Source organism: Perca flavescens, chromosome 6 (genome assembly GCF_004354835.1).
Source record: "Perca flavescens isolate YP-PL-M2 chromosome 6, PFLA_1.0, whole genome shotgun sequence".
Lineage (NCBI taxonomy): Eukaryota > Metazoa > Chordata > Actinopteri > Perciformes > Percidae > Perca > Perca flavescens.
The window spans coordinates 22,833,903-22,846,284 of record NC_041336.1 but is presented as its reverse complement, the minus strand read 5'-3'; the positions used below and the strand labels follow the sequence as shown (position 1 = coordinate 22,846,284).

The 12,382-nt window shown below is 41.9% G+C and overlaps 1 protein-coding gene across 2 annotated transcripts in view; it reads right to left on the bottom strand.

Annotated features, from left to right (window-relative positions):
• Positions 1 to 10,493, bottom strand: part of ptprub (protein tyrosine phosphatase receptor type Ub) — a 158,254-nt gene extending 147,761 nt beyond the window's left edge. For both annotated transcript variants that reach the window (XM_028580051.1, XM_028580052.1), the window contains exon 1: positions 10,191 to 10,493. In XM_028580051.1, the coding sequence (XP_028435852.1) occupies positions 10,191 to 10,260 (70 nt within the window). In that variant the 5' untranslated portion in view covers positions 10,261 to 10,493. The remainder of the gene's footprint in view (positions 1 to 10,190) is intronic.
• Between the last annotated feature and the right edge of the window lie 1,889 nt (positions 10,494 to 12,382).

Genomic DNA, 12,382 nt, shown 5'->3' with positions numbered 1-12,382 from the left:
GTGAACAATATTCTCTTTACAGGGTTTTTAATTTGTAAGTTATGGCTTTATTATTGGTTAACAATCATTTATCAAGGCTTTATTGATCAGTTATAAGCCCAATGCATGGTTTTATACCTGGTCTCTAAAGCATTAGTAAACAATTAATTACCATTAATAATTAGTTACATTAGTAGTTACTAGTGAAAACCACATTTTCTTCTGAAAAACTCCCAAACTTTACCTTGCACCCACACTTCTCCCATTATTCATTTTAACCAGATGGTATCAACCACATGTGCAGACACAAGCATCTATGGGAACTAAAGAAAAATGTTTGTGGAGTTTGTGGCGTAACAGAGACTCACTGGACTGGGATAAATCCTCAGTTCCATGGCCTAAGCATTGAATGAGCCCGTTCCCCCAGGAGCACATGTGCCTAACCAAGCCAGCAGACAACCAGTGAAGCAAGGAACCCTCTTCTGAGAGGTAAAACCTAGTTAATTCATCTGCCATAATGATTGTCTGAGCCACCATTGCATCTCCACAAACCACTACTAAATCCCAATCAGAAGCTGTCTACAGCATTTACTGACACACAATCCGCCACTCGCTCCTTATCCTGGCTCAGAGAAGGGAATTAATAAGTCAAGTTGTCTGGGAGGAGTTTTTTCTCCTTTGCTTTTCCAGTCAGGAGTAAATGCAGCCAAGTTAGCCAGACAAACGCATTCCTGTCTGCCTCTTGTTCTGGCAGCGCTACGTCAGACGTGACAGAGTTAGCCCTCCATGCTGCGCAGTCCCTCTGATGGGATTAGCTCTTAAAGACTGTGGAAAACAATTCCCTGCTCCCTCTCAACAAGGTCAAAACAAAGCATTGCTGTGTCAGGTCGTGCACTGATAATCCTGCCCACTATCCACAGGCAGAGCTGATACCAGGAATAAATGCACAGGTTCATTGTAAATAAGAGTAATGCAACGAATTAGGTGAGCCATTTGATGTAACCTTTCTGTGTTCGGATAAATCCACTTCCTACATTGTTATTATTCACACTGGCCTGGTTCCATTTCCTTGCTAAAGGGCAACAAATGGCTTCACTTGTGGTGAAGAGGCTCAAAGCATCGGGTTACCTCTGCATGCAAATCACAATAAAAGGCTGGACATGACAAGAAAGAAGCTCTCTTACCTATTCTCTATTTCACTTGCCAAACAGGCTATCCATTTCAGCGGACAATGTTTCCTAAAGTAGATGAGGGCAAGCACTTCAGGGTATCAGGCCTTTTAGTTCTGCCTTACAGCTCGTTCACTCAGTTAATGAGAACATTAATTACATTCAACAAAAATATCTCAAAACCAGCATGTGAGTGTGAGTGTGCGTGCGTGTGTGTGTGTGTATTCACAAGAGAGATGAACAATCATGCATGTTTGGTTTCAAAGGTGCTGGTGTAAGGCAAATACGTCTGGACAGTGCTAAAATACCTCAGAGAGGTGTACAGCAAACTATTACCATTTTCTAATTAGGTTGAGACAAATTATTAAAAAAAAAGTCTGAATGTATGAGGAAGGAAGATAAAGCAGCCAGGTGGAGTGCTGCACACTGTGGGTAAACAAAGCTATCTGCAGTAAAGCCTATTAGCGTAGAGCTAGGGATCTCAGCATCAACAGGGTTCCATTTGTCTTATTGGCACATGATACCAATGTTAAGCAGAGTAATACCCATATTAACCACCATTCTCCTAATGCCTTTTCTCCTGTCCCCTGTGATCAGCCTACTTCCAGCCATAATCCCAGCTCTAAACTGATTCTTAATTACCCTGGCTGTCGGACAGACAAAGGCCAGGGCCGACGTACTCTGGGGTCTCTGACACACTGTGTACTCCAGCTACTCTCTAAACACAGAAAGGCTCCAAAGCCCGTTCATGTGGCGGAGCCTGGCTTTATGATCTTTGCAGTGCAATGTATTTATCATCAGAAGAATATGTCCTAAGCACATATGCAAATGCTTTCATTAGCATTTTCACACCGTGGATGAACAAAGCAAACAAAAGCTTCATAAAAAACATATGGCTGTGATTTATGGAAGTTCACCATGGCCAAAGGAGTTCAGCAAATATTTACATATAATCAGGTGGGAACAATCACCAATCTGTCCCTTCCACATATACAAAACACACACCTAGGCACTCGCCAGCATGCATACAAACACCCACTCACACACACACACACACACACACACACACACGCACGCACGCACAGCAATTATTATAATCTTCGGTTTGTGGTTTTGAATTAAGCTCTTTGTGAACGACACCCCGTGGGCTCTCTGGACATTCTTGCATATTCCTGGCCTTCAGCTAATATGTGACACGCAAACGGTGCGCTGCCTTTGGCTGCAGAGAGTCCACGCTATTTGAAGATGGCATGAAAGCTTTCCGTCCACATTAGCCTTTCCAGACCATTCTCAAAAAGTTAGAAAAGCGTTGAAATCTCCTCCACTGGACATGCGCAGGCCTCTCGAGCCAACAGCTTTACAGTAGATCACATCACAATGGTGGTGTCAGCGCTTTTGAAAAGCTCCCTTTTTCCCCGTTTCACATGACAATCTGAGACCAGCGTTTTAAGAATCATCCACAGAAGGGTTTGCCAAAAGGTCAAATGGTCAGTGCCAGCTCAGCCAAGAACAGATCGATTTTCAAACGTACCCACTATTAGTGTGGACATGGTCTTTGACTGAGTGTAGAAGAAAACATGAAAGGCTCCTCAAACAAGGTTCTGGGTCATGTTGGTGCCTACTTCAATCCACGCACGAGCCTCTCATCCCTTGGAGCAATCACCTCCCCATTCCCAGCCTCCCCTTAGCTGGTGGGCCAAGTCAGACGGCCAGCGCAGGAACAAACAAAAGTCTTCTAAACGGTTTGAAGAACTGTCTCTCAGGAACGCCAAGCAACTCAGCAATCACCGGGAGGAGGACCCTGGAGGGCCATGGAGGGCTGTGAAGCGTACCCTGAAGGAAGGCTTGTCAAGGCTAGTCCACCTGGCATTCGGGTGAGATGAAGATCACCTCTCTGTATAAACAGACCTTAACATCAAAGTACACATGTAGGCATTGTGAGGAATTGTGTTGTACCCTTTTCTGAACTACACAACAATAGCACAGTAATCTGAAGATAAAGGGCACGTATTTTCTTCGTCAGGAGCTAGGTCTCTCTTATTATTTTATTATATATACAATTTATTATTTATATTTTAGTATTAATGTCCCTGCAGGACTGACTCACATACTGTCGAAATATACTGGAGAGCAAATAGAAATTCATCTTTTTGCTCTCAGGCAACTATTTCACCTTGTCAAAAGAAATAAAAAATACATTTCAATGAAACAGCTGCTAATGAGTGACTTGCATTTCTCATAATGCATACCATGCAAGGGAAATAATAAAAAGAAGAAAAAAAACTCAACTGCTTGCCCCTGAAATATCTTACAACAATACAAAGAGTAACAGTCAAGAGGGAAAGGGATTTCTTTATGAAAAAAGGCACTCTCGTTCCCATGAGCATCTGCTGGAATAACAGCATGTCAAAGTGAGGAGGAATGTGATGGGAGGTCATGTAGGATCAAAAGGAGAGTTTCAAGAGGAAGAAGACAATAAGCTGACTGAAATCAATAGGCTGTGCTTTTGCTCGGTCTTACTTCAGCACCTGAAACAGAACAAAGCATCGAAGGCCGGCCAAGATCCCAAACTCTCTTTACTAACATCACTTGACAAAAGCTTTTCAACACGACTGGCGGTCAGAAGCCAGTGTGCTGCTAGCATAACATGACACGCCACCATACTCTGCATATCCACTGTTTCTATTTACATTTAAATAAGAGTCCAGAGTAGAATAAGGATTACATGCCTTCTGCAATAATAACAAAAAAGTTTTGGGTTCTTTTTACGAAAACTGCCAGACTGCTGTGTCAATTTCTTTGCATGGAACTGTGATGAAACTGCATGCAACATTCAAGTTGCTCTCATGAAAACCATGTAATTCCAGTTTAAAGGTGCCGTAGGTAGGATTGTGAAGATCCAGGATTTAGCCAAAAAATCTCCCCCCTTTTCCGCTAAAGCCCAAAACTGTCTAAGCCCCTCCCCTCACAAAGGAGAATGAATGCGTGTGCATGAGCAGTGATTGACACACAGTTAGACACACCCCATGGCCCTGATTGGTGCATCTGAATAGGGAGCCGTGGATTTTTGCAAATTGCACTACAGGCTGGTGTCAGAGGAGCCGGATTTTTCTTTTTTTTCTTCTTTTTTTTTTTTTTTTTTAAATGACCTGCTTCATGTAGTTTTACTGGAACATAGGGGCAGTTTCAGCAAATATGACATAAAGTTAGTTTTATAAGTCTTAACTACTGCACCTTTAAGTGAATTTGATGACATCAACCCCAGTAATGTCATCCTGCCAAAAAAAAAACAAGGTAAGTCAACATCACACTCTTGTTAATAATACTTTAAAACCAAGTGCTTCATACATGTTATATGTGCTCAACAGGTTTGGAATCAGTCCGTTTACTGATTTACCGCCAGCTGGCACCTGTGCTACCACAGCTGCCATGACCTACCCATAACCCACCAGCAACAGCAGCTGTCACAGCTGAGTGTCACCTCTGTGCCGTGCGCCTTCGCTGCACGGAGAGAGAGACAGAACGGCGTCAATTCAACAGCAAACGGGGGAAAAGCAATACAAGCTAGAGGCTGTTAAACTGAGCAGATATGGCTTCTTCTTTTTAAAGAGCTCAGTTTTGCTTACACTTCACGCTGCAAAGGCCTCAAATACTATGCTCTTTTAAATCGGCACACTAGCCATTATCCATGCTCTGTTACACTTTAATGCTGTTCAATTTCCACTGTCCTTATAAAGTTTATGTGAAAGAGTGTCAGTTTAATAAGAGTAAGATACATCAGGGTGATAAGTGTTCAGGTTCATGGCTGGGTCTCCGAGAGGATATGTTTTTTGCCCAAAGGGACCAGTCAAACCAGAAATACAACTTCCCCTTAGAGAGAAGGCATTGTGGCACAAAGGCAACTAAAGCCTGCATCCGTTACACCACCGGGGAGAGAAATGTCCTGAAAAGACTGTTTTGACTTTTAAAGGAGTGTCAACGGTTCAGATTTCACTGAGGGTTTAATACACAGAGGACAACAGGCAGCTCAACAACGGCTCACATCTCAACAGTGCAATCCTGGCCTAATCCTGAACCCTGACTCCAGTGACCTGAGTGTTCGCAACACACTACATACACCAACAACAGAGGGCTGGAAGAATCTGTCTGTAAATGTGTTGACATAGGAGAAAGGTAAAGAGCTGAAACACGGCCAGTGGGCTAAATATAAACTGCTCGGGAGGCTTTGTTTCCTCAGGAGCAGCACTCGCAGCATCAGTCTTCCAGACCCACTTTTTGCAGTCTGGAGTTTCGATACCTTGGGGGAAGAAAACACAGAGACTGCAACTCACAGCCCTGCTTATTCCTTTGTTGGATAATTACACATCTATGCATATGATCGAGCTACGCAGTCTCACTCTCCTTCATATCCAGGCTATAAACCCCAGCCCATCTTACCGTTAAATGCTACATTTCCCTGTCCATTATTCAAGTTAAACATATGCTTTTAAGTGACGATGAGTATAATAGTCCGGTCATTTCAGACCAGTGCATCAAGAGGATAATGTGTGGCCCACTCTTTCATGTTTAGGGGATTTTTACTTTTTTCCTGTCCTTTGCTCTACACAACGCTGCTGACATTTCTCTGCTGCAAACCCAGGCTCCTTGTATTAGGTCATGCAAGTCCTGGCTGGCTAATTCACACTCCTACATCAAACTTGCAGGCCACAGACAGGATGCCACTTTGATCAAATTTAAGTAAAATGGACTTGCCTGAAAGATCAATAGCACATTAATAACACCTGGCCAAGGGAGCCGAGAAGCCTGCACTGTGGCTGTCGCTGCAGAGTGGAAAGGAAGAGACGGGCCCATGCAGGCCACTGACTGTAAATCTCTCAGTCTTGGCATCTTTTCCAGGTCGCTGGAAGGTCTCACAGTTACCCTGAAGAGCTGAGAGCGGCGGCACCTCCAGCCCTCGCTAGCATCAGTGTCAAGGCTGAGTCACTCGGTACTGTGGGACCCTCCTTGCATGGCAATACTTCTGTGCTTGATAATTAAAACGAGAACAAAATGCTCAGCAGGATTAATTAAGCACAACCATCACAAGATGTGTGTGAGCTGCAGTCTAGCATTAAAAAATGTCTGCACACTCAGCACAGCACAAACTAAGGTGAGATCCATCACGAGAAAATGAGCAATGTGACCAGCTCAAGACAGGGGGAGGCCCCTGATTGGTCATGCGCTTTCAGGGATATGGTGTACCAATCACGGCGCTTGGCATTAAGCAGAATTATTTGAACACATACACTAGATGGATGTGTTTCATCTTGCAGTCTTGTGAAATGAGTAAGCCAATCGGGGGGCTGGCTCTCCTCCACATAGCCCCACACTACAATAGATCAGAGACAGAAAATGGAAGAGAGGCACACTGCAGAGCAGAGGACTCCTCTCATCAGCACCCTGTTTAATCACTCATGTGCTGAAGGCATAATGGACACACAAACCGAGCAACAGTCCTGCTGTGGCCTTGACCGAAAGCAAAACACCCTGACAATGTATCTGAATAAATCCCTCCGTCATTCTCAGCTTCTCTCTCTGAAAATTCTCTCCCATTTTCTCCCCTTCCAATCCCCTCCATCCTTGTTGCAAAGTTTTCCATCTGCTCTCTGAATTACTGCCCGTGATCCCGCAAAGATGGAAATCAACCAGTCTTGTCAGGAGTCTGATTTAGGCCCAATCTCTCCGCCTCTCACCCTCCATCCACAGATGGTGGCCTGGCTCCTGCAGGGAACACTTCCACTTTGTGGATTTGCTGCAACTCTGTGGTGCGAGGCAACATTTTCTACACAATGGTTACTTTTTTTCCTATGATAATTCACAAATTCATCTCAGGCGCTCTTTTTCCATTCAGTTGGATGCCTATAATACTGAACACATCTAATGGACTCAAGAACCAGTGTTCATCAGCTACAAATAAGCACTGTGAAATGAATAATGGAACAATAATGACCCTTTGCAATAAAAAAAAAAAAATATTTGAAGAAATATGTTTCATGTTAACAACTTTGGTCATGTAATAATAGATTTGTCCTCTTTATTACCGGATATAGATAATTCTCTATATCCAGTTTTTTCACTTAAGTGTTTTTTCTGTCTGTTTACTGCATGTATCCATGTGTCAGTGCACCTGTTCATGCTTGTATATCTGGGTAGGTTTTGTCTAGAAAATTAAAAAAAAAATAATAATAATAATAATAATAATAAAAAATGCCTTGTTTTGTCTGACTGTCCATAACCCAAAGATATTCTGTTTTTTTTAACATGTATGACAAAGAAAAGCATCACATCTTCACATTTAAGACAATGGAGCCAGCAAATGTTTGACACTTCTGCTTAAAAATATATATACTAAAACGATTATTTCATTAACAAAACATCAGTGCAGCGTTAATTCCTTTACACATACGTGCTGGTGTTCCAAGGTTACGTTTTCCAGCGCTGCTGCTGATGTTTATGCAATGTAAACTTGAAGCCCTAAAGTATTATTCATTCTATGCCATGCTTTAACTAGACAGTCTGGACTTCACAGTCCTTTTCATCTCGAGCCAAGTGTTATCTTATTCACTGAAATAAGCAAAAAAGATATTCTGCCTTAACTTTAGATCAAACCGAGAAATTAGTCATGAGACACAAGATAATTACACCACTCAGTTGACAACATTTGCTGCTAATAGAGCTGACAGATGGTAAGTGAACATTCATTCAATTCCCATAAGAGACAAGAAAAGGAGTGAAAATGTCACATTGGGTTTCACAGCATAAGAAAACCCAACACATGGACCCGCAAACTGGACTTTCATGTTCATAACTTGTGTCTGAGAAAAAAATTATGCAAATTAATTTTTTATTCTTCCTCATATCAACCTTACTACAGTCAGTCCAGTGCAGCAGAGGGCCTATATTTTCTTAGCCTCTATTAATTTTACTTCCCCTGAACTGACGGCCTGGACAGACGGCGGCATAAGCAAGAAAGAAAATATGGATTACATTGAGTGAAAAAGGCATGAAATCCCCAGCGGATTCTTAACTGTTATTAAGCATTCAAGGTCAAGGTGTGGTCTTCACACAGCAATAACGGCAGAGCGTTAATCAAAAGAGACACTGAAGATTGTGGAAGTCAAGGTTGTATTTTTGGATCTTCATTTCTTCCTATAGGATGTAGGCAGGTGGAGAAGCATGAAGGGAGTCAGGCCAAAGGGGATCAAAAGCCACAAAAACTAGCAGCAATAACTATTAGCTGCTAATGCAAAGGCAACAGCGCAGATGGCGAGGCTTGTAACACTCCAGTCAACAAACTAAAAAACCGACACTATGTAAATTTCTGTTGACAGCCGTAGCGAAGCGTCACTGTTCCATTCAGCTCTTTTAATTACCTGTGTGTGATTTAATCCTTCATATGTCAGAGTCCATTCCTCTTAATGATCTGCTCCATTCAGCTCTTGACAATACACATTCTGCTTGCATGGTTTCGTTGTTGTTGCTGATAAATACATTTTATTATGAGTATTACCAGGTTTTCCTGAAGCTGCCAGTGAGAAATTGCCAAATTCCAAAAAATTCAGAGTCAAATGATCTCAGCCTAATCAAGCTTTTTTCAACATGCATGTGACAAACACTGTGCTCCATTGATATATAGTGTTGAAGCAGCCTGCAGTGTAAATGTTATCCATATTGCTGCCTTATTACCTTGGTTTTCCTGTTCTACTGGGGTAAAATGATGTGTGTGTGTGTGTGTGTGTGTGTGTGTGTGTGTGTGTGTGTGTGTGTGTGTGTGTGTGTGTGTGTGTGTGTGTGTGTGTGTGTGTGTGTGTGTGTGTGTGTGTAACAGGACCAAATCTTTTTAGCCTTTGGAAAAAAATATCCCAAAAATACAACACTATAAATTATATTTCAATTACAATTTGAAAACATGAATGTGAATGAATATGAAAGGCTCTGTGTCATGTCATTTCTATAAAAGACATTTATTTTTCTCTTTCAATTTCTCTAATATGGCTGATTTTCAAAATTGGAAATAATAAAAATGAAATGGGGGAGGGGGGAATAGAAGTCAAAGCATATTTTGAATTTTTTTATCTAGGAAATAGCATGATTTGAAGCCTTCAATTTGAAAAACACATTCTCGCCATGTTACAATCCAGCACAAAACAGAAAAGATGACTTATCATTTTCCTCATCTTGGAGGCTATAGAGCTGATCTGTGGGCATGAATATGCCTTCAATAGCTCACAACCCAAAAGACCAGAGGCATCACATGAGGAAAAAAAAGACTTTGCTTTGAGACTGAATCTGACCATTTCCCCACAGTGGAAGACTACATCTTGGGATATTAAGCTATAATGAGAATTTTATTTCAAAAATCAATAAGCATTTCAACGCTACAGTCCTCATTAAGATGTTAACTTTAAGGGAATCTCTCATACAACTATGCAACCCAAACTAGGTATGGATCAGCCCCAGGTTTTGGTCTCTGGGTGTCGTCACAAATTGGTTCAGGATGTTGGAATTTGGGAGATTCATTTTCACAAATATTGACTAATTCCGTTTTAAAAGGGAAATATGATTTCTAACTTTGGATAACAACCTTAAACACCTTTTAGGCTACTTGGCGCCTTTAAATATGCTTGAGCAATAGCAAAAAAAGGCAGAAGCAGTGTAGCGCAGAAGATTGTGTTGTTTTGGGAAATGGGAGCTTTCCCCAGAAACACCCAGACGCAGTCCTCCTAAATAACTAACATTTTTGCAGGAGTCTGGCACTAGGAAAACTTCATCCTATAGTTCGCAAAGTTATTAAATAATTAGTTTTTATTTCCTGCTGGGTATAGTGCCGTATATCATGGGACGCAGCAGTAAAGCCGCAGATAGACGCAGTAACGTGGGAAAGGGGACACAAAGTTGCCACCTTCGCCAGATTCGCTCCGTTTTTGCTTTCAGTGGAGTTTCATCCACATGTAAAAACTTCACAACTGCGTTTAGGAGACCCGAGATGAATATGCGGCTTACCTGTTGGCCCCTCAATTCCATCGGCGTAGATCTGAACAGTCAAAATCAACAGAAAGGCGCAGGTGTTCATCGTGTAGCTGTTTTAGTCCACTTTAAATGTGCAAAAGAAATCATTTCATTCACTCCGTGAGGTCCGGGCGCGCGAGTAGTAGAGCCGAGCCCATCTACTCCCCAATTCCCACTGAGAGGAGTTTCAGAGACACTGAAGCAGACGGGGCAGAGCTAGTTCTGCAAACTGACGTCAGGGTAAACAGTTCAGGGGAGAGATTTCTTTCTCAAGCCCACTTACCTTCCCAGCCTCCACTTCTTCGCTGATACAAAGTATGAGTCGGGCGCCTCCAAGCGGCAGAAACTAGCAATGACGCTGTGGTATTCAAACGTTGGCCAAGCAAAGCCCCAGACGGTGTGTGTGTGTGTGTGTGTGTGTGTGTGTGTGTGTGTGTGTGTGTGTGTGTGTGTGTGTGTGTGTGTGTGCGTACACACACACTGTTATACTTGTATCTCTGTGGGGACCATGAGGAGTTTTAGACGTTGTGAATGTGGATATTTTTGCCTGTCCTTACTTCTCCAAAGGGTTGTTTGAGGTTTTAAATTGGATTTTGAGGTGAAGATCAGAATTAGATTTAGGTTGGGGTTGGGATTTGTTTTAGGCATGTGGTTGTGATAGCTAAAGTTCAAAGTAAGGATTACTTTAAAAAAAAAAAAAAAACTGTTCAAATTATGTGGATTTATGCTCAATTTTGGGACAAAAACTTCATCTCCACAATACATTTTAGAATTGAGACTTGGTTTTCAGTGTTCAGAGTTTGGGTTATGTAGTGGTTGTGGTTCATGGTTATACATCTCCAGGGACTAAATGTAAGTCAATGCAATGTCACTCTACAAGACAAAAACAAGTGTCAATGTGTGTCGGTGTGTATCTGTGGAGACAGGGACAGTGTGCTGATGTCTTTCTCTGCCTTTTCATCCATTTTGTGTTAATTTTAATGAGACATTTGTTAATATACACTGCCAAGCAGCTCCTAAAACCTGTCACCATGCACCCAGCATCACACGTATGGGATAATCAGTCTGACAACAGGTTGCGCCAGCTACATGCCTTTGTGGTAGTAAGTAACCCCTGTAATTTGTCACTTCTGTGTTAACAATGATAAAGTAATTCTTATGTTTTAAAATAATATCAGCTATCTAAAGTCTAATTAATCCAGCTATGCACCTTTACTTGTTTTTGTCATATTAGTGGCTGAGGTTGCCACATTTTATACAGGACAGGCAGGTAAGCACTGCCTTCACACCTCCTCATGACAGCTGCAAAGCATATTTCTCCATAAATTAGATAGTCTGTCATGTTGTGTGCATTGAATTTGCATTTGATGAGGTGACATTTTTCTTCTCTACCCACAGTATGTGGAGAATACCTGACATAAATGAATGAATTTTATGTACAGTGTTGTGCAAACACTCATGTAGCACTGTGACTTTGACATGTACATGTATGTATCTGCCATGTCATAGTCCTATATAACAGGTTTAAAAGCATTACAGTTGTGTATTTTTGATTGATTGAGTTGTGGGACACTAGCCCGATGTTGCGAGGTGTTCTCTCGTATATCATTACAACATTACACAGGCTTTGAGATTCACCTTTGGAATTGTTGCACAAGTGCTGATGCTGCAGCCACTGCTCTGCATGAACCAAGCTGGTGTTAAAACATGGCTGGGCTGGCACGTTTAGCTGTGGATCCAGGAATCCCAATTGGATCAAGATGCCATTATGCAGGCTATTCATCATTCATTCTGTTTTCCTGTGCGAACATTAAAGGTGTGGAAATCTAAGGCTTCCAACATGAGTGCACATTTCAGTCTCTAATGTTGTTAGCTCTGAATGACAGATGAACGATGGATTGCTCAGCAAATTACTTAATTGAACCAAAGGAGCACAGTGTTTGTCGGGCTAACACCTGTAATTACACCTGCTTGATGCATGGCAGCCATTTTGCAAACTGGTATTCAACTCATTTTGGCCTGAATCCTTTCAACTGCATGATAGTTTAATTTGCAGTTAACCGAACAGGATGTTGCAAAAAAAAAACAACAGGACTGGCATCCACATGATGCTGACAGCTGCACTACGATAAAAGACATTTTATCGTGTATTTCATCAGCTGCCACTCATGACCCCATAACAAATA